This window comes from Drosophila miranda, chromosome XR (assembly GCF_003369915.1).
Source record: "Drosophila miranda strain MSH22 chromosome XR, D.miranda_PacBio2.1, whole genome shotgun sequence".
In the NCBI taxonomy this organism is placed as follows: domain Eukaryota; kingdom Metazoa; phylum Arthropoda; class Insecta; order Diptera; family Drosophilidae; genus Drosophila; species Drosophila miranda.
This window is the reverse complement of record NC_046674.1, coordinates 28,959,313-28,982,185: the sequence shown is the minus strand read 5'-3', so window position 1 is coordinate 28,982,185 and position 22,873 is coordinate 28,959,313. Positions and strand designations below refer to the sequence as shown.

General features: G+C 43.6%; 2 protein-coding genes across 2 annotated transcripts; one reads left to right on the top strand and one right to left on the bottom strand.

Annotated features, from left to right (window-relative positions):
- Positions 1–4,047: 4,047 nt before the first annotated feature.
- On the bottom strand, positions 4,048–6,553 carry LOC108165564. Its single transcript, XM_017301638.2, has 2 exons — positions 6,305–6,553; positions 4,048–6,251 (listed from the first exon to the last, which is right to left on the bottom strand). The coding sequence occupies exons 1-2, from the start codon at positions 6,489–6,491 to the stop codon at positions 4,690–4,692; spliced, it is 1,749 nt and encodes a 582-aa protein (XP_017157127.1). The 5' UTR covers positions 6,492–6,553; the 3' UTR covers positions 4,048–4,689.
- Positions 6,554–18,386: 11,833 nt separating this feature from the next.
- LOC108153621 (27 kDa hemolymph protein) lies at positions 18,387–19,881 on the top strand. Its single transcript, XM_017283724.2, has 2 exons — positions 18,387–18,692; positions 18,758–19,881. Exons 1-2 carry the CDS (start codon positions 18,515–18,517, stop codon positions 19,537–19,539), a joined length of 960 nt encoding a protein of 319 aa, XP_017139213.1. The 5' UTR covers positions 18,387–18,514; the 3' UTR covers positions 19,540–19,881.
- Positions 19,882–22,873: the final 2,992 nt, after the last annotated feature.

Genomic DNA, 22,873 nt, shown 5'->3' with positions numbered 1-22,873 from the left:
TACCTGCGGGAGTGCATTGAGAGCCCAAAACTTTAACTAATGGCAACATTTTTTGTTTGTTCGAGTCGAATGTCATTGAGCCAGAACCGAAGCCCCGCCAAAGCTAAGGACCAAACTTTCATTTGGCTCCGGCTGTCATAAGTTTAAATGGGGTCCGGGTCCGCCGGATGGGTGATGGGTGGTTCGGTGTTCAAATTGGAGTTCCCGGAATGAATGAAAAATATCAAATTCAGAGCCGGAGCCATAGCCATAGCGTGGTTGGTGAAGCGTAGCAAATATTTGACCAGGTCTGTGTGGCATCTCTTGGCCATATCCCCTTTGACCTGGGCATCTATGTCTCTTCCAGCCGATCCACACACTTAACACTTAACGTGGCCATAAACAGCACAGAAAGACAGGGTCGGAGACGCTTGAACCAGGACGAGTATAACAAATGCTAAAACATTGCACAGCGGACTGGACGGGACGGAACGGGACGCGAAGCGACGCGACGGAAAGGAACAGCTTGTGCCAGATTTGCCTTTTTAAAAAGCGCTCAGGGGTACTCCCAGCCCATTCCCACTCTGCCCTCCTATACTTATACTCTCGGCACATTTACAAATGCGCTTTTAACTTAAATGACAGTCCAAGGGGAAACAAGACAGCAGGCGGGACGGGGGCAAAAAAGGGGGTCCAAAGCTGAAACAGAAACAGAAGCCAGAGCTCCCCCTCTTGGCCATGATTCTGGCTCTCCTGCTTCTGGCATCTTGGCTGCCACTGAGAAAAACGCATTGCAATTTTTTACACCCACCCTCTGCCAGCCAAGTGGGAAGTGCCAACCCCCCCTTTGGTAGTACAGCCATTTGATGTAAATATTGTATTAGTCGGGGCCAAAGTGTTGAGTAAATTTATTGGCAGCCCATAAATCGCTCTCTCTTTCGCCCTCTCTGGGGTTTTCTCTGGCCTCTCTGGGTACTAGATTCTGCTGTTCGGCTTCCTTGGGATTGTGAATGAAAAATTAAGCACTTGAAAGGTAAATGTATGCCGGAAGGAGGTGGCATTTCTCAGGTACTATTCCGTATGAATCGTTGCTGCTTCAGTGGCATTTCAATTCAAAGTTTTCATTTTGGAGTTTCACTTCCCGTGACCAAAATCAGTAAAAAAAAAAGCCAAAAAAATATATGATGAAAATGCAAAAATGTTGTTGCCCAGACCCTGCCTCCTCTCTTTACCCGACCATCCTCCGTTTCGGCAGCCATGCCAATTTTAATTAACAAAAAACATGGCCAACTCCGTGTTGCCTTCTGCACTGTGTGTGTCTGTGTCCAGGTTCTGTTCTTTTGTTTAGTTTAGGTAGTTTTGTTTTGTTAGTTTGAACTTTGCTTCTTTTCTCTTGAATTTTTGGTGGATGAACCAGGAGGAGGTAGAGCGCAGAGTAGAGTGATGGTGGATTCTGCCGCAGTAGCTGCTTGTTTCGATCCATTCAATTACAGTGTGGGAAAACCGCTGCATACTTTCGGGGATCCCCGAAAAAGAGCCCCAAGATCGAGAGCATGCTGCTGATCGATCAAGAGAACATATTCTAAATTGCGCATCATTGTCAGAAGCCGTTCAATGTACTTTACTGAATGCCAAGGTTATCTCCTTACAGGTCACTCATCAGTCGACTCCTTTCCTCCCGTCCCACTGCTCCATCTCTCTCTCTCTCTCGCTCTCTCTGGGGGGACTTGCTTGCCACTGCGAATGCATTTGGTGACAGTTCTCTCTGACGCGGCGCCATTGTAGTTCTGGCTGTCGTTTCCGCTTCCGCGTTTGAGTCCGTTTTCGTACGCAGCATCACTTTTTGCTTTTTGCCGTTTGCCGTTTGCCTTTCGCGTTTTTTTCTTTTTGTATTTTGCATTTCTGGCTTTCGCTTTTATCTCTTTTCTTTGTTTGCCGCTCAACTGCTGTTCAGCTATTCAAATATTTTCCTTAATCCAAACAACGCCCCATCCGCTATTCAATCCTCTCACCGCCACCCGCTGGATTAGTGTTAAAACATTTAATTATAAAATTGTGCTACTCTTCGCTTCTGGTGTTTCATCTGCTTTTTGTTGCTGTTTGTTTGACACTATAGAGGGTGTTACGAATACCTCATTACACTATTGTTTGTACATACTGTACACACATTTCCTCCAAAAGATGCGAATGTTTCTTACATTGTAATGCATTAGTGGAAAAATTTTCCATAAGCGTACGTATTTTGGTATTTTAACAGGGAAATTTCAAAACACTATCGAGGTTGCGTATACGTTTCTTCTCTGCAAACATATAATGGTCGATATTTTCTTTAGCTTTGAAAATTTTTACGAAGTTTCCAATATTATAGGAAAAGTACCACCAATAGATGCCTCCAGTTTGAAGGGAGTGGCAAGTGGAACGATGCTAGTGAAAAAAATGTTCCCATAAGCGAACAGACTTCACTCTACGCGAGTGATTGTGTTGTTCCATTTGAAGTGAAAGCCAGATAGACAGTCACGCGTTAGCGTTCCTGTTTGAAGTTCTCAGGCAAATCAGAGCACTCGATCATCGGCGTAAAAGGGTGCTCGGTATTTCGGTGCCCGAAACTAATATTCCTCTACGCTTCGCATAAATTGAATGACAACAACACTTTAGCTTGTTTGCTCATATCATTAATTTGCCATTTGGTCAAATAATAATGAATATTTCTCCTTCTTTTTTGCCAGTTTTTTCCCCCGTGGTGGGTAATGGTCGTTTGCCTTTATCCATATATTCGTACACGTATGTATTTGTGTTTTGTATCATATTTGCATTTGGACTATGGTGCCATTGGACCGACTATTTTCTATGGTATATAGTTTTTGTTTTTGTTTTTAGTATGAAATGCAATTAATTAGAAGTGGATAATGTGTGCGTTTGTGTGTGCCTGTGTTTTTGTGTCTCTGTGTGTGTGTGCTTTTCCCTGCATGAAAATTAAATTAAATTCTATGTGCATTTTTAACGAGCTCTGGAATGCCACAAAAAGTAACGAGTATTCGAGAACTCGAATACCAAAAACATACAAAATCCATTCATCCGGGCATTCATCGAGCGAGCATTATGAAAGCGCATTAACGGGGACTGGCAGAACGCACAGACGGACAGATGGGCGGACAGTGCACGGACGGAGCATCAATTAAAATTGCTAAATCATGTCAAATATTTTAAGAGCTGTTAACGGTTTAACGCACACATTTTTTATGGACAGAATACATAGAAGGAGAGCACCAGAAACACGGGAAATATGTGTAATTGATACGACGTGAGTGGGGGAAACATGCCAATCGGAAGAGACGGAGAATGGCCAACATCCGCGCCCTACGAAGGTGCTGCCCCATCTGTTGCAACATCTGAGGCAGGAGCCAGGAATCGTGCAACTTGTTCGCTCGCATACAACAGAGACGCAACCACGACTCGAAATGCTGTTAGAAGGTCTAACAGTGGAAATGGAAGCCTTGGAAGGAAAGGCTGCTTTTGGCTGCTTACTGTGGGACGGCAAAGGCTTTGATTCTGGATTTACGCCAAATTGTCCACAATTTAAAAAAAAAAAAAAAAAAAGCTTTTCGACATAGTTCGGTTCCCATTATATTTTCTATATTTATAAAATGAAATAATTGAACCGATTGATATGTTATTTCGTTAACTTTGATTTGAAATCATTTTAAAATCAGCTAAATTCATTTCTTTGGTATTTGTTGCTAATTTTATAACATTATTTATTATCTTATGTAGGAAAGATGAGTCTTGATAAAAGCTCTTCCACAAAGTCCCCCAAACAAATTGAAATATCTAAAATAAAATCCCAGAAAATATTTCCAATCTCCTCTAACGGTATATTTTGTAACAATTATTACAAAATTATTATTATTATGAAACAAACAAAAGAAAAGGGTTTACATTTAATAACCTTAAAAATAAACAGTCAATATTTAACATATTAGTACAGTTCGCAAAGTTTTTGAGTCTTGTGGTCCAAGCTCAAAAACCACTTCTGTTTTTGGTATGTACATATCTATGAGAATGTAGTCTTTCTTTTTCCATAGAATTTTTCCATAGAAGTTCTCAAGTATTCAGGGCCCGATTGAAGCTCTTAATTTGTCTCAAAGAAGGGTGTTCAGATAGCTGATCGACGGAAAAGGTACTTATCGTACGACAGCCAGCGGCAGATATGAACATTTATTGCTAAGCATGCAAATAGTTACTACATAAATAGTGCTCCACTTCCACGCCGGTTGTTTGCCCAACTGTACGCACTGACGTTGGAGAACTTGCGTCACCAGCTCCCCCGATTGTTCTATGAAAAAGCTGCGCACAGTGGGGCCTCAGCCGCAAAGAGGTGGCAAAAGTCAACAAATTTTGGATAAAATGATTCATTTTATTACTCATCTAATAGAGAACTTCCCAGAGCTTTTTAAAATAATAATCGGACCTTTAGCTGAGGAGATACTATGATCCCTCAAAGTTAAAATTTGTTTGAGAGCGCAAAATTATATTCCACTTTTATTTACTGTAATCTATCTAACCATCTAATTTTTGGCATTTTTCAACTTTGATTTCCTTTTAAAAAATAGATCCCAAAATTTTCCAGAAATTTCTGTTGGTCTTTGAAAATCCCCTTTTCAAGGCACAAAAGCGCATCCAGCTCTGAATGTATGTACACAAATGAATCTCTCATTCCAGATTCTGTCCCACGGCCTCCCGAAGAATCAACTCGTCCTCGAGGCGTCGCCGCTCCAGAGTCTCGGCCAATTGCCGCTCGTCGGGCAGAAAGCCGAGCCTTCGGTACCGCTCCTCGATTTGAGCCTGCAGCTGCGGCTGGAAGCGCCAGATGCTGGCATCTATGATAGGATCGATCAGCAGGGACTTGGTGTCCGGCTCGCGGTAGTGCTGCATCTGGGCAAACTCTATGGGCACGGACTTGGCTGCACAGCTAGCGGCCTCCGTGTGGTAAAAGGTAAAGTGGTTATGCAGCCCCACCGCAAAGCGCGTGTCGTGCAGGCACTTGGTGGCCGCCGCGCGATTGCAGTGCTCCCGCACCCGCTCCACATGCTGCAGCATGTAGAAGGAGCTCGAGAGGTTACGGTATACCTTGGGCCGCTCGGGATACCGCGGATAGTAGACATTCCGATAGCAGAAGCTCACCCACTCCTTGCAGTTCGCCGGCGTGGTGTTCCCGTAGTCCGGGGCGGCACGCGAGATCTCGATGAGCTCCGGCCAGGTGGTCCTGTTCCCCAGGGGCATGATCACCTCATCGATGTCAAAGACACCGATGTAGTCGTACTTGTACATGTTCCGGTAGAAGCAGTCGTTGTAGGGTATCATTTCGTTGAGGATGCGATTGAAGCCGTCCGCCTCCATGGCGTAGTGATGGAAGTGGGGCGGAGCATGTGGTTCCCCGCGGCCGAGGGACATGGGCCGCAGCTCAACGAATCCCGGGCTGTTCTTCACGTAGTCACGCACCACACGCGTCATATTTGGGTGCATCTGGGCATCGTAGAGAACCACTTTGTGGACACCCAGGGAGCGCATCAACTCCAGCCACTCGATCAGCCGCCAGGACTTGTCTTCGTAGGGAAAGTCCATGGCCTTGACGCACACCGCAAAGCGAAGTGGTGGCTCCTCAATGTCCTCCTCACGCCCAGTGGGAGTTGATACTTTAGATCCGTTTCCAGGCTGTGATTCGGATGCGGGTAGCTGCTCCACCGCGTCCACCTCATAGACCACGCGCAGCAGGTTCCTGGCCCGATCGCAGTGATCGGCCACCAGGGACACCATCTGTGGCACCTCCCAGCGATGCCTGCCCTCGGGCAGGCGGCAGCCCATAAGGGTGGGATAGTAGCGGCGCGGCGCATGGCCAAAGGGCCACATCACCTTGTGTTCTGTGACGGGCACAATCACCGGCCTGTCCCGGTCCTCCATCCAGAACTGGCAGTAGGTCGCGGGGTACTTGAAGCTTTTATCGTCGTGCTGGTTGATCATCGTCAGCAGGCGGACGAGTGGAGCCTCAGGCACCGCCTCACGGTCGTCGTAGTAGGCCCCGTAGATGTAGTATGTGAGATTCCCGGCCTGTGCCCGCTGCCAGTAGGTGTTGTGGAAATCGATGTTCATCAGATCCGGCGCCGGGCCACAATCTACGCGGCCTGCTGGTCGCTTCTGTCGCTGCAGGAGCTCCTCCAGGGGGAAAGAGGGCATCTCCTGGCGTATCCAGCGCAGACGCTGCTCCATGCTAGGCACTACAGACTGGGATTTATATACTTATAGATGGAGAGAGGCTACCCCTACTTACTCTCCCTTCGATCCACCAGCAGCTGGTCGAAGATGTCGACCATACGGCGGGACTGTGACTGGGATAGTCCTGCCGTTAGCTTGGAGACACCCTCATAGCTGCGCCAGTAGAGGACCACCAGGAAGATCAGCTTCAGCAGAATGATCACGAAAAGCACTCGAAAAAGACGCGAATACGTCGAAGACATTTCGGCGGACGGAACGTTCTACCTAGGAACGTTATACTGCCTCAACCTCCGACCAAACTGTGAAAGCGTGTTGCCCACAGGGTGGCACTTAAGCTTTAGCTCCAGCGTCAGCCTCAGCCTCAACATCTGTCTCTTTGTCTGTTTCTATTTATGTTTATTCTTGTTTAAAGTTTAACATTGTTCGGTTTAACTTCGGGAAAACGATAAATGTTAAATAAATATTGTTACTATTACTATTACTATTACTATTACTATTACTATTACTATTACTATTACTATTACTATTACTATTACTATTACTATTACTATTACTATTACTATTACTATTACTATTACTATTACTATTACTATTACTATTACTATTACTATTACTATTACTATTACTATTACTATTACTATTACTATTACTATTACTATTACTATTACTATTACTATTACTATTACTATTACTATTACTATTACTATTACTATTACTATTACTATTACTATTACTATTACTATTACTATTACTATTACTATTACTATTACTATTACTATTACTATTACTATTACTATTACTATTACTATTACTATTACTATTACTATTACTATTACTATTACTATTACTATTACTATTACTAGTACTATTACTATTACTATTACTATTATATTATATAATCGCACGGACGATTCGGTTCGTAGTCAATTTTTCGCTGATAGTCATGGCTGTAAATCGAAATGTTCTTGAACTTAAATTCTTACGCTTTTGCTCACCAATAAATTTTTATAATAAATATCGATCCGACGAAAGAGACTAAAGATGGGATTTTTGGTCGAAAATCCTGAGGACGGAGGATGTACGAGCAAGATATAAATTTAACGACTATTACAGAAAAGAGTTTTGACGGTATGTCATAACGAACCGCAACAAGGACACCACCACCACGGGATGGACGATCAGATCTATCAATATTATATTTATCAATAAGATTTTCCGCGTTAGAATATGCAATTATGTCAGCTTCAAAAAATGCACTTTAATTATATAACCCAATTATCTCGCTACACAAACCACGCACATTCTGATAGGTTTTCTTAAGAGAGGATGTTGGAAGGATACCCACTCGAAGTTCAGCGTTGGTGGGCCGATTATTAACAATAAGATAATACAGGCCAGAAAGAAGGGTACTAGAATTTTGAAGGATGAAATACAACGTTTTACCTTAAAATTAAATGAAGTAACTACAAGGCCAGAGGAGTTGTCAATTTTAAGTTTATAGAAGGGGCAATCTTCAATCAGAACATCCGTATCCGATGCCATAGGATGAGCAACGAATGTAGATCTAAGAGGGGCGACAGCAGTAAGAGTCGAAGGAGAATGAGCAGATGAGCGGATGCGTCGGCGTATTCGATAATGGCCACAGAAACGCCAGCAACGGCATCGACGTTGTCTACACGTATGAAACCACTATCTGACGATGGTACCGTTTTTGCTGAAGAGGCAGCGGGAGAGTCAACGCTATTATTATTGGGCAAACTATTGTCAACCTTCTATCTCTTTGAAGACTCAGTTAAAACGTTAAAGTTTTTAAAATTGAGCGAAACTTATCTTTTAATAGCCGGAACTCGTTGTAAAAAAATAAGAATAATAAATATAAATAAGAGATAAAAGGCGGAGGTGTCAAGCGCGGTGCATGTGTGTTAGAGAAAAGGTAGAAGGTAAATAAAACCAGGGAGCGGCTCAGAGAGAGTGCAGCGCACAAGCAACGACACAAGTAGCAACGACATGCCCGCTGCAAATAAGAATGTTCGGAGATGGCAAGAACGCACACAAGAATTGAAATTAGAAATATGTAAATACACAAAAACAAGCTTACGGCGTACGGCGTGATAGCGGAAATATGCGCCATCGCACTGTGGGGTAAAAGCCAATAATTGCATTCTTAAAATAAGGCTAGACGTCTAGAAATGTTGTAAAAATGATCGTTGGATTAAAGTTGAATTTCGAAAAGTCTATTGAACCACGCCTTCCTCTCGCCCCATACCACAAAAAATAAATTAATGTCGAATTTATAATACAATTACTAAACTTACAAAAAAATATATATTTTTATGCTATTTGTTTAGCATATACATATGCACATGTATTGTATATTTATAAATGTATTAATATGCAGTTAGTTTGCCGCAACATTCTTCAATTTCGTCATCTAAAGAAATCAGTTCGTGATCCTCTTCTTCTTCATTATAATACTGATCTCTGGATTTATGAAATTCTGCATCCTAAACTTCAAGAAGATCAATTCAATTTGTTGCGTCTTGGCAAATATCTAGAGCTTCCTCTTACATTGCAAGTAGGCGGCCAGCTGTATGGTACAGAAAATTTTGAGGTTTGAGACTTCTGCATTCGTTTCACAAATTCTAATTACGGCTAGTCTTCATATAAGTTTTGATTCGGCAACTTGAAGATTCGAAGGGAAAACTTCACAAACTATTAATATAATTTAGTTACATATATAATATATGTACATATATATACATAATAAATATAATTTTCAATAAAGAATGTTAATGTATGATCAGCACTAGACTTTTTTGCTGAAAGGAGTGACGTTGACTGCCCTTGTCCTGAAGCCAGCTCAGATGCTAATATCCTAATATCCTGCATCTTCATATTTTAATTACTTCCGACCTTTTTAATTTCTTGCTTCTAAATAGCAACAACCATGCTATATGCAACCACCGTGAGTGATTTGATTTGGATCGCTCCAACATGCTCCAACATTCAAAAATATAACTTTTTACTCCGCCTGCTTCGCGGGTGTCGTTGCTCCAAACCTCAAGCAGCGCTGCAACAGTGAACTCATAAACACCTGCGTTATGTAGTATTTTTCCGAAAATGGGGCAAAAAGCATTAATACCATTTGATTTTATATTAATTTGCTAAAAACATTCAACTTGAATCTTGCCGAATCGTTTTGCTGTATACAGCCGATCGATCGGTTCAAACCCCTGTGTTTGCGTAAAGAACACACTTACTTTCAATTACTTTTCAAAGTTTGTATGAAGAGCAAAGTCAAGCACGACTGTCAGAAAGTCTTTACATTATTTGATAAAGGTGTTTTTCGTTATGTACTGAGCACAAGACTTTCGATTTCGTTGGATACCTGAGACCGAAGGCTGATCTACTATAATGGAGCATATCTTACAGAAATGGGCTCGTTAGTATCTCAATGGTATCCATGGCAAGATCAGCTCCAGTATTTGTTCAACTTGCGGGAAAAACGGAACAGATAAAGCGAGAAGCAAACAAAAATGGAGTCAGAGCCAGTGAAAGAAATATAGTTAGAGCCAGAAACTGTGACAGAAATGGAGCCAGAAACAGAAACAGTTCGGGCTAGAGAACCATCCAAGCAGAACATGGCATAAGTTCTTAGAATAACAAAAACAAGAGACAGACCCATTCCCATTCCCAATGCCATTCCACTGGATGTGTAGATGTGCCCCAACATGAGGCTCCGGCTCCATCTGAGGCTGTTGTCCTTGTCGCTGTCGTGGTCGCTGTGGCTGATGCAAGGATCCCACACACACACAAACACAAAAGGCGCCGCAAGGTGTGCAACAGACACCAAAAGAAAAACCAAAATACAAGCAACGGCGAGCGGGGAGTGGGCCGGTCCTGAGGTGAGGTCTGAGTGCACACGAAAACGCACCTGAGCGCAAATGAATGATGATGATGTTGCCGCAGCCGAAGCCACATACCCATAGTGCCGCCACTGCACAGTGGGAAAAGAGCTAATCTAGCGGAATTAAAGTCATGGCTTCTTAAATAATAAAGATATACATACATGTATGTATGTACTTTTGTAGTACTTTTTAAGTTAAAAATTATATATATGTATATATTTTTTTTTATTTATTCTTTGATGACAGTAAAAATTTAAAAAAGGTATTTTAATTTAAAATATGAATAGTGGAAGCAATAATTATTCCTAATTATTCCGAGTCTGAACTTGAAAATAAGCTGCTGTAAAAAGATCCCGTTTGTTCCGCTCTTAACCAAAAAATTTACAAAAAAAAAAAAGTTGAATCCAGGTGAATTTCAAAAGTTTCACTCCATGAAAGTCTACCAGGAGTTTCTTGACTGAGTTACTTACGCAAGATTATACCACGATTATCCCACAAAGCAAATACACTCTGGCCACAGACTATATTACTTAAATTTATATATACCTTAATGTTTATAAAAAGCAAGGATTGCCATAAAGATTGGAACATTTTTGGTCACTTTCAAGCCAAATTGGTTGAGTGTAGAATGCTTTACAGCTCACCGAATATCAATCAAATATTTGTAAAGAAATTGTCGATAGCCTAATGAGTGTATTGTTAATCAAATTCAAACACAAGTTTGAAGCTTTTTCGAATTAAAAATTCGACTTTCACTCCGCTAGTTTGGCTGTTTTGCCCACTGTGCGCTAGAGTCTGGGACAGTGCCACAAAAAGGAGTTCCACCAATCAAAAATGTCTCGTGGCAGAAAGTTTGCGCTCTTATGTGTAACTTCTACAGTTGCACCCACTGTGGGTCTCTCGGCACATTGTCAGAAGTTGTGTTTGTTGCACAGGTTTTTCCACGGCTACTGCCACATATATGGCACAACCTTTCGCTTAAGCAAATTGCCAGGGCTCTTGCGCAATCCTCTTCCTGCTGCTCTTTCTGTTGCTACTCCTCCTGATGCTCCTTCTTGTCCAGGCTCTGTTTCTGTTTCTGGCTCTAGTTTCCTCCTTGCGGCCAGTGAAAGTCGCTTGCAGGCTGCTGCTTGGTTACTTTGTTGCCGCCCTGTTGCATTTCACTTAAAATGCTTTTAACCAAAACATTAAGCAGCTGGTGTCACATTATATCAGGAGCAAGACGAGGCAGTGGCAGAGTAGCTGATGCAGAGGCACGGCTTAGTTAGCCCCGGAGTCAGCAAAGAGCAACAGGAACAGGAGTGGAAATTTATGGCCTGAATTAACCCAAGCCCAAACTTCCAACCCTATCGCTATCCCCCATCCCCATCCCCATGCCCATGCCCACCCCCATTCTAGAGATGATGAGTTGCTGCTCCACTGAAGAGGAGTCTCCTCTAATGAGTTGAATTATTTCACCGTCTGGCTGGGGGAAAAGGTAAAGAAGCCGCTCCGTGACTCCTAAAGAAGGGGGATACATATATGACTGACTCCTTAAGAGGGAGCTCTGTGATCTGGAATGCCTTTAAAAGAAGAGCTCCACTCAGATGAGTGAACAAAGAAGGAGACTGTGCTCGATAGCTCAAGGTACTGCCAAAGAAAGGTACTACTCACCATGTCTCCATGTCAATGCGCTCCAAATGCCTAATCCCAAAGAAGACTTTCAACAGCACAGGCACATATGCATTTTGATTCCCTGATTCTCCTGATTAGAGCCCACTAAATGTAAGCTTCTTATGGGATTCCCCTTTTACCATTTCCCCATTTGTTGTGCAATGAAGGTGAAGCCGGTGACGACTAATTTTTATTTAATTTAAAATGCTAAATTCAAATAGTAGGGCGATTTCCTGCCCTGCCGCAAACACAATGCCACATCAAACAGCCAGCCCATTCAGCCATCAGTCAGTCAATCAATCATTCGTTCGGAAAGGCAGGACCCAAAACAAATTTCATTTCGTTGCAGCTTGACCCCTGACTGTCCTGGACACTGGCCTGGACTGGTTTAATGGATGGATTTCCCGACTGGTTGAATGGATGCACCTTCATTGGCCCTATTTGTTTATTAAAATTAAATTTTGCATAATAAACCAAACGAAAAATTGGCTTGGCCTTTGTTTTTGCTGCTGATGCTAATGCTGATGGTGTCCGCCTACCAGGCAATAATTTACTTTTACTTAGAGCAGTCGAAGGCTTTGAATAATTGATGAAATCGTCCATGAATTGGCCAGTCATGCACTTTAAGCTGATGCACACACCACACGTACACTGTGCATGTCGAGAGTCTTGTGTCCTGAGTCCCTGGGTCCCTGAGTCCCTGGGTCCTGGGTCCTGGCTCCTGGGTCCTGGGAGGACTTTGCACGCACATATGTAAATCAGTTGTGGAAGGAGTCAGTAGGGCCAAGGCCACCTGCAGGGAAAGTCACTTTAAGATGAGAACTAGATCTTCCAGGAATGAGCTCTGGGAAACGGGGTCGGGTCTCCTATGCCCATTCACCTCATCGCCCCAGCTTATTTGGCACTAATTTATCCGTTTTGTGGTCCATAACTCAAGTCTCAATCTTTTGTTTAAATAAGAATGAACTCAGGCAGGGGACAAGGGCCTAAGGCAGACAGACAGCGGACAGCGGAGAGCGGAGAGCTGGGAGGAGGAACTTCTACTGGTTACTGGCTACTGGTTACTGGTCTACGGTGTTGTCTAACTGCAGCAGCAGCAAGCACCATCATCAGCATGATTAATTGATGAAAATCCCTTTTGCCATGCAGGATAATAAATTACAATACACGGACGTACACGGACGCGGACGGACACGGTTGGACACAGGTGCGGCTGAAAGGGGCGGACGTGCAGCATGTGCCGCAAATAGCCGACAGGAAGAGGCGGCATATGGGGCAGGCTTTGATTTGGCACGCAGCATGCATATGCATGAAAGTGTGCTGCTCTGCTCTCTGTCTGCCTGTCGTTCTGTGGCTCTCTCTATACACGGAATTAAGCTCTACGGCGGAGGCGGCGGCATCCGTTGCCGTATCCATTCCACGGGCCAGGACGGCGCTGACGCGTTGCCTGCTTTCCAAATTAGCTTAATTTCATTTAAAAGGATACAGCGTTGCAGCAAAAGAGAGAAAGAGAGAAATGGCGAAATGAGAGGGCAAGGGTATGGCTGGGCATGTTTGATATGAGGGAAACCGGAAAAAGCCGAGAAAATGCTATCTGAGCCAGACGATGCAACCCCTCGTGCTTGGCCTTTGACAATGAATGGCTGATGGAATGTGGGGCACACATGCCGGGACGGAGGAAGAGGGCATCAGATAGTCATCAGACACTGCCACACTGGCACTTTTTCCCCCGCACTTCCTGTTCCAGGTCTCTATGTCTGTGTCTGTGTGTTTATAATTCATTAGTTTGCTAAATATATTTCCGAGCTTAATTGGGTAGTAAAGCACACGGACTAAGCTCATAAAGCAGAGCCAGCAAGGCAAACAGCAACAGCAACGGCAACGGCAAGCGGCAACAGCGGCGAGTCCTTGACGAGGTCTGATTAAGCCAGTCGGAAGGAAGGAAAAGCCATAGCCGGCGAAATGTGGCAAATGAGCAGGAATTCACACTCACACTGCGGATCCATACGTGTGCATGTGTGTGTGTGTGTGTGTGTGTGTGTGTTCATTTTGCGCAAAATGCTAACCAGATTGCCTCCTTTAAAAGGATATAGAAAGGCAACCCAACCAGCAGAGAGCAAAACAAGTGGGGTCACATCTTATAAGTAAGCAGCAAATTTGCAACATTTTACAAATGCAATACTTGACTCCACTTTTGGTTTTTCATTAACTTTTATCATTAACATTCATCCATTTCCGTGAGTCCCACAAGCAACCTTTTATCTGTTATATTTGTGTTTTATATAATCAGGCGACCTGCACCGCTCAACAGTGATTTTTATCCAAAAGAAGCCTCTTCCTTCTTCAGCTTTCCAGATTTTTGATCCTTTTCTGCTAAACCTCTGGCGTAACAGTACAAACGACCTCCATGAAGCTTAGTTTCAAAAATCGTTCCTGATGCTCGCTATCACCTGTCAGTTTCTTACGAATCATTGAGCTATTTAATGATAGAGCAGAGTTCTTGGCTTGGAAGACTCTTATGAAGAAAATCCCCTGCTCCAAGTCCTCTTTAATGCCCATATCACTGTTGGAGCCGAAATTTCTTTTGCAAAACGAGTCTGCACTTCGGGTTACATCATAGTACAATTTTTACAACGATCCCGAGGCTCGTTCTTATAATAACACGATCTTCCTTACACTAGCTCCACCACAAAATATAAAATATTTGTTAACTTAATACAAAATATCTCTATTAAATATATGGATTTTTCATTAGTTTATAGAAAGCAAAATAACTTATTTAAACTAAATTTTTTATTTCGATTGGTCAAACTACTAGAAAACTTAAAAAAAAAAAATGTATATCTAAAAAATTATATTTTCTCTCAGCCATGATACGGTTTTCGCAAATTTTTGCAATTACGATTTTGCAAAACGCGTACGAATTGAAACCCGTGTGCTCCTGTCTTGCAATATTTCGCAATCGATACTGTTTCATTCCCAAATTGTTGTGTGATATTTCACCTTATAAAGAAATGTGTTTTTTTTTTTGAAATTGAAATTGAATTGCCTTCGTTGTGGCAATCGCAGTATATAAAATCAAAAGAATATGGGAAATTTGTGAATTAAAGAACAAACAACATCTGTAACACAGGTCAACTAACTATTGATATCGATATTTAACCTTTTAAGGGGAATTCGCAATTTGCTGTTGTTTTGCTTTATTTGTGTGAAGTAAAATTTGAGGTGTCATTAGAGATACATATTTTGAATATATTAAGATCTAAAAGATTAAATTTTCGAATAATATAAACTCAAAACATCAGCAAATATGTTTATTTTTTCCGCTCATAAAAATGTACACTTACATATGGGCTATGTGCAATTTATTAGTAATTTATTAGCTCATAAGCAACCGGTTTTAAATCATAAAAAATCTTTCAATTTGTGTCAGTTGTGTCTTATGGTTCATGGAAAGGCCGCGAGATCCCCATTGCTGGCAAAAATACTGGTTCATGTGCGCAAGAAAGACCCTTTTAAGCCGGCCATAGAGCTAAACGAGGGGGAACGTTGTGAGCTGCTGCGGACACCGCAACTCTACAGTTATACCCGATACTAAGTCAGTATGGCTCTCCTTCGGCAGACGCCGCTAATATTGAACCACACGACAAAGAGTGCGTGCGAGAGAGACAGAAAATCAGTCTGAGCGTGACGTCGGGCGCTGCGTAGCCACTGAAAATTTATTTCTTGCTTTTGGCTACAAAAATGATCCGATCTGATCCAGATTCAGCAATCTGATAGATATGGTCATTATCTATGATTCTGCGTTTTTAGTTTTCTCGAATGTGCAATATTGTGGATGCAACAGATTTTCGTTTTTTGTGGGGGCGGAAGGGGGTGGGACGAAATTCTGAGATATACGTTTTATAGTGAGATCTAACAGAAGTGCGGATACCAAATTTGGTTACTCTAGCCTTAATAGTCTCTGAGATTTGTGGATGCCCCAGATTTTCGTCCTTTGCGGGGGCGGAAGGGGGTGTGGCGAAATTTGGACACGAAACGGTCAAGGTCCGATATCACAGGAGTGTGGATACCAAATTTGGTTGCTCTGGCTCTTATAGGTTCTGAGATCCTTGAACTCATATTTTGCAATTGACAAAACCGACCATGAAACCTGTGTGTTAGAGAGAGACAGAGCGAGAAAGAATGAAATTGTTTTCTTGATTCTGGCTATAATCATTATACGATCTGGTTCAGATTTTGCACTGCAGAAAATATGGTCATCCTCACCGATTCTGCGTTTTTGGTTTTATCGTATCTTTAAAAATGTGGATGCCACAGATTTTCGTCTTTTGTGGGGGCGGAAGTGGGCGGGGCGAAGTTTTGAAATATTTTTGTAGCAGTGACATATCACAGAAGTCTGGATCCAAAACATCGTTGCTCTAGCTCTTATAGTCTTTGAGCACTAGGCGCTGAAGGGGAGGGACGGACGGACGGACGGACGGACGGACGGACGGACGGACGGACGGACGGACGGACGGACGGACGGACAGACGGACAGACAGACAGGGCTCAATCGACTCGGCTATTGATGCTGATCAAGAATATATATACTTTATGGGGTCGGAAACGATTCCTTCTGGACGTTACACACATCCACTTTTACCACAAATCTAATATACCCCAATACTCATTTTGAGTATCGGGTATAAAAATAAGCCAAAGATCCGCCCAAAAGTTCGCTAAAGATTTTTAACATTTCGCATTACTAGGAAACTAGGAAATGTAAATATGTTTGTTTGTATGTAAACTCATAAAATGACCTGAAAGAAAACCTCTTAAAGCAATAGAAAGATTCTGTCAGTCTCGTATAAGAGCACATGTATGGTATATTGTGAATTAGTACATATTTGATGTGCTGTCTATGCTGAATCGATACTTGGAGGTTCAAATGTCTTTCAAATTACGAGTAATACATGAATATTTTGATTTCCAGCTGGATAACTAAATTTCTTGCAGCAAATGTTCAACAAACGATCCCCCATCCGAGCAGAGTTCTATTGGACATGACGACTACTCTTCTCATAAATGTTATTCCGTTCTCCGTTCCTCTGTTCCTCCGTTCTTCGTTCTAGAAACCACCGCCCACTCAGCTCCATTCTGTCCCATTCATGCGGCGACAAGCGAAAAGCTGTAAATGATAAAAGCTTATCTGGCAAATGTTACGTCGACAGCCGGTCCGCCGACAGCTGACTGCCAGCGACCTTTGTCCGGTGCTACTAAGTGGAGGGCAGGGGGCTTGGGTGTGTGGGGGCTATGGTGGGGCTGTGGGGCTGTGGATCGGATCGTTATGTAAACCGGTTTCGGGTAAGCACAAGATCAGACAAGTAATTAGTCCAAGACCAAGCCGAGTCCAAGATCTACAGTGGACGGGAAATACGTAGCTCTCCAATGACTCTCCCTCTCTGATGTCTCTCAGGTTGGGTTTTTATTTGTTTTTCTCAGAAATGCTCCCATTTCCATGAGCACTGCACCTATGATTCTTAGTCAATGTACACTTATGAAGAAATCCGTTGCGAAAATGAATTGAAATTCAGTAAAGCAGCAGAAAGCAATCCGAGACGAGACGAAAAAAAAAACCGAATTGCTTATTCCGCAAACGCAGCAATCGATCGGGAAGCTTGAGTGCTGATCGCTGACGCTGCGGCTTTGTTCTTAATTTTTCATCTAGTATTTGTACTTGTTGTTTCTCTGGGTTGCCAGTCGGTGCCCCAGTCGGTTGCTAAACAGAGAAAACAGCAACAGAACCCGACGTGCGTTTTGGCGATATAATATTTACACATACAATATTGGTTATGGCCATATAAAGCAGGGTCTCCGATAAGATAGCGGAGCCCCGAGCAATCGGAAATGAGTAGAACACAATGTTTAAGGCAAATTTATAATGTATAGTCGACTCTATCTATAGCCATGACTATCCCTGTGGCTATCCGTGTGACTATCCCTTCGATTCGTGGCTTTAACATTCGGCTGGACATTTTATCGTGAATCATTCACTGACACCTGAACGCAAGTACGCGGCAGAAGCGGATGCATGGGAAACTTTGTACTTTGCCTCACACACACACACTCTCACACATGCGGACACATATTGAGGCAGTGGCAGTGGCGAAATCTGTTCCGTGCCCCCGAAGTGTGAATGATGTCACTGTCGGCTGATTGAACAAAGCACGAGCCGCGATCGCACAGTGGGTTGAAAGATGGAAAAATACATATAAGAACATTTTTAGAGATATGAAATGCAGGGAAAGGAGAGAGAGGATTTCATTTAAGATTTTCTATTGGTTGATGTCTATTTTCTGGTAAACTAAATCCTTCTCTCATTGATCTAACTTTCATACATCAGTCCATTCGTAATTGATAAACCAATCATTGAAATGGAAATCATTGAATCGATAAGACAATTGATGTAACTCCCTGAACGTTACTGAATCCTGGGACTGATCCAATTAATGATCTACACTTCGAATGGACTCAAACCACTGTACTCTGGTCCCGCCAGCAATCGTTTCGCTGTGGGGCTTCATTTCGTGGCGACAAGTCGGATTCATTCACTCGCCGAAGCGCACTCGAAACGGGCACAGACGGGCTCCAATCTCGAACCCAGAACCAGAACGCAGCCCCAGCCCCTATCCGCGATCAACGATCCACGATCCACTGCCAGCATGAAACAGTACGCATTGATGGCCGTGTGCCTAATGGCCGCCCTGGGCGCCATCCTGCTCGAGGTCCAGGCCAGCCCCAGCCCCGCTGTAGCGACTCCCCAGCTGAGTCCCAGTCAGCTGGGCGGACTCTCGGCCCAGTTCCTGCCACCGGAATACCGCAACACAAACATCAGCGTGGGTGAGTTATATGACGGACCAGAGACATGTGGATCGTGTTGCTAATCAAAAACTGTATATTCACAGAGGACCTCAAGCGGATGTACCGGGAGAAGTGCAAGAAGGTGACGGGAGCGGAGAATGCGACCTTCTACCAGGAGATCGAGAAGGCGGCGGCCAAGATGAGCGCCTGCATCAGCGGCGTGGCCAATCTGACTGCCCTCCAGGCGGAGATGGAGGAGGCCAAGCCTTTGGGCGAGCTGGATACCGTCTTCCACAAGTACTGCCTGCGGGCGCCCGAGGCTGAGGCGTGCGTCAAGGAGTTTAACGAGAAGATGCAGGTGTGCCTTACCAGCGAGGAGAAGCGCCAGCAGGAGACGATAGCGAGAATTGGAGCATCCCTCCTGGGCTTTGCCTGCTCGAGGGGTGGCGACCAGATCGCTCTCTTCGTGGCCGAACAAGGTCCGGAGTGCCTGGAGGCCAACAAGGATGCAATCAGCAACTGCCTGAACCGCTCCTTCCACCAGTACATCCCCAAGGACGGCCAAGTAGCCGACCTCATGAGTCGCCCCGAGCTGCTCTTCTCGCCCACCCACTGCGTCGATCTGCAGAGCTTCGAGGCCTGCGTCCTCCACCACCTGGAGCAGTGCTCCGAGATCACCCCCGCCAATGTCGTCCAGTCCATCTTCCGCTTCGTGAAGAACGAGACGGACTGCCAGGCCTATATGGAGGCGCGCGCTAACGAGCGGCCCGTCCTCCTTGCCGCCCGCAGCAACAGCACTGGTGGCGGTGCCAGCGACCTCTCCACCTCCACCACCCTGCTGGGTTCCCTGGTTCTAGGCCTCACCTCCCTTCTTATCCGCCACTGAGGAGCCAGAATACCACCATTAGCACCCCATTCCCCTCCCGCTATACATATCCGCGGACCGATAAAGAAATCTTTTATAGTATTTCGGCGAACTTCAACGTCAGCCCCTCCTTAGTGGTTATATTTTGTATTTTTTTTATTTGTTTCTGTTTGGTCAGTCAGCGATTGCGATAACGATAGCGATAAAGGGTGGCCGGATAATGGTTCCCATGCATATGTGCTACCACTTTATTATGTATTACTTTTTTTTTCTACCGTAGTGAGTATTGAGAGTATTGGTACCATATAATTTAATGTCTCCTAAGGAATTGCTCATAATAAACGAGAGATTACTGAAAACAGGCACGCTTGGCTCTCAATCGAAGGACTGTCCAAGGTTGTTGCGGCGTCGGACGCATATCGAATGATCGGTGGAATTTGAGGATTGGTTTTGAAAGTTTACTCTCCTCCAAGAGAATTCTCAGCTGTGCAATCGTTCTTTTCTTGGAGGCTGGACAACTAAAAGATTATCAGCTGTAAAAGAGTCCATAAGCGAACGGACATCATTCTGGGCGAATGAAACGAACAGGGATCATACCTCTCGCCTGATTTTGAATGAATTCTTCTCAAATTTCATTGACGGAAAGATGAGCGAAAGTGAAAGGAATTTGGGGTGAAAGGCAGCGTTATGCTGAAACAATCTCTGTAAATAAACATTCCATGAACTATTTTGGTGCGTTCCACAACATTTTGTTACCATTTAACATTAATGAAAAAGTGCATTTAAATTTGCGCACCGCTTCCGATTTCCGACTTGGACTGACGCATATCTGTCCATGTGTACATATGTATATATGAATCACGCGAGCGGTCACCCTCTATTTAGTTTACTTCTCTGATAAGATACCCGTACAGCCCCTACTCTTGTACGAATCCCAAGAGCCTACTTTCGCTGATCGATGGTGCGTGCGCCTCCCCCTCGAGCTTATCATGGGAAAAAAGCTTTCACGAGCAGTCCCATATGATGGACGAAGCCATAGATCCAAGGCATACTCACGGGCTGAGCTTTGGCACAGTGGGTGTCTGTCTCGGCTCTCCGTTCGACAGAACGTGGTATCAGGTGATAACGCGTGGTGTGCCACAATAATAGCCACACAACATAATCGTAAATGAGGTGCTTATCGTTGTCATAAATGTGTGCTAATGAGCGGGCTTAGACTTGAGTAATTAAGGGGAATCTGTGGCCAAGTACGAGTATTATACCATGTGCTCTAATCGCTCCTGCAGAAAAGAGTTATCAGATTGTTTTAAGTGGGCGAGAGAGAAAGAGTGGCTGTCCGGAGGTTAAATTGTTGCTTCCCAAAACATTTTTTGGGTAGCAATTATGAGTCAGTCATCGTATTGGTTTTGTGGAAATTTCGGCATTTCAGCCATAAAACGAGGGGGAACGTTGTGAGTTGCTGCGGACACCGCAACTCTACGGTTATACCCGATACTAAGTCAGTATGGCTCTCCTCCGGCAGACGCTGCTAATATTAAACGACACGACAAAGAGTGCGTGCGAGAGAGACAGAAAATCAGTCTGAGCGTGACGTCGGTCGCTGCGTAGCCACTGCAAATTGATTTGTTCCTATTGGCTATAAAAATGATCTGATCTGATCCAGATTCAGCAATCTGATAGATATGGTCATTATCTGCGTTTTTAGTTTTCTCGAATGTGCAATATTGTGGATGCAACAGATTTTCGTCCTTTGTGTGGGCGGAAGGGGGTGGGGCGAAATTCTGAGATATACGTTTTATAGTGAGATCTAACAGAAGTGCGGATACCAAATTTGGTTACTCTAGCCTTAATAGTCTCTGAGATTTGTGGATGCCCCAGATTTTCGTCCTTTGCGGGGGCGGAAGGGGGTGTGGCGAAATTTGGACACGAAACGGTCAAGGTCCGATATCACAGGAGTGTGGATACCAAATTTGGTTGCTCTGGCTCTTATAGGTTCTGAGATCCTTGAACTCATATTTTGCAATTGGCAAAACCGACCATGAAACCTGTGTGTTAGAGAGAGACAGAGCGAGAAAGAATGAAATTGTTTTCTTGATTCTGGCTATAATAATTATACGATCTGGTTGAGATCTTACATTCTAAAACATATAGTCATCCTCTACGATTCTGCGTTTTTGGTTTTATCGTATCTTTAAAATTGTGGATGCCACAGATTTTCGTCCTTTGTGGGGGCGGAAGTGGGCGGGGCGAAGTTTTGAAATATTTTTGTAGCAGTGACATATCACAGAAGTCTGGATACAAAACATCGTTGCTCTAGCTCTTATAGTCTTTGAGCACTAGGCGCTGAAGGGGACGGATGGACGGACAGACGGACAGACAGACATGGCTCAATCGACTCGGCTATTGATGCTGATCAAGAATATATATACTTTATGGGGTCGGAAACGATTCCTTCTGGACGTTACACACATCCACTTTTACCACAAATCTAATATACCCCAATACTCATTTTGAGTATCGGTATACAAATGTTTCAATGACTCTAATTTTTGGTATCAAAATTGTAAATGAGAATCATAAATTAATCAATGTTTAAAGCACACTGAAGTGTTTAATTTTGCCACATCTTATCCAAAACAAACGAGGGAGAACATTGAGCACTCTCTCTGAGTACTAGGCGCACATAAGGACGAACAGACGGACAAACAGACATGGCTCAACCGACTCGGCTATTGATGCTGGTCAAGAATTTATATACTTTGCGAGCTCGGAAACGCTTCCTTTTACAAATCTAATATACTCCTATACTCTTTTTGCGCATCGGGTATAAAAATGGAGAGAGATAGATAGAAAATAGTACATACATAGCTTCTTCTTCTGCGCGAATAGAACGTATGGAAAGCTTGCCAAATTGGATGCAGATAAAGTCCTCATGGAGTGCTCACAGAAATCTCACCAATCAATCAAATCACAATTTAGATAAAGAACGCTAGAGTAAAAATAGAATGCAATCATTGATTATTGGGTCTGTACTTGATAGTTGGATAGAAAATAGATGTGTAATATGTTTGCACATATTTCCGACTTCAATCGATTGACATAGCCATGGCATTCCCCACTAAAGCGATGTGATATGTGCTCGGAGTGAGAGTGCCGCAGATCTCGCACCTCGACTCGATTAGATAAGGGCCTACGGCAGCTTCTAATTAAAGTTCTTCGAGCCGGAACTCCCCAACACATTCGTAGTATAATCAATCGCTAATCATTATCACAGCACCCAAAAAACAGAGTGGTGAGTTGAGTGTGATGGATGAGGTGTCAATGGAACAACCAGACATAGCACCACGATTAGGCC

Bases quoted from the DNA above. Each gene is read 5' to 3' on its own strand.
- LOC108165564 (XM_017301638.2), bottom strand. From the start codon at position 6,491: ATGTCTTCGACGTATTCGCGTCTTTTTCGAGTGCTTTTCGTGATCATT. The intron at 6,252-6,304 runs GTAAGTAGGGGT...CCCAGTCTGTAG, and splicing joins GCTGGTGGATCGAAGGGAGA to TGCCTAGCATGGAGCAGCGT.
- LOC108153621 (XM_017283724.2), top strand. From the start codon at position 18,515: ATGAAACAGTACGCATTGATGGCCGTGTGCCTAATGGCCGCCCTGGGC. The intron at 18,693-18,757 runs GTGAGTTATATG...GTATATTCACAG, and splicing joins CAACACAAACATCAGCGTGG to AGGACCTCAAGCGGATGTAC.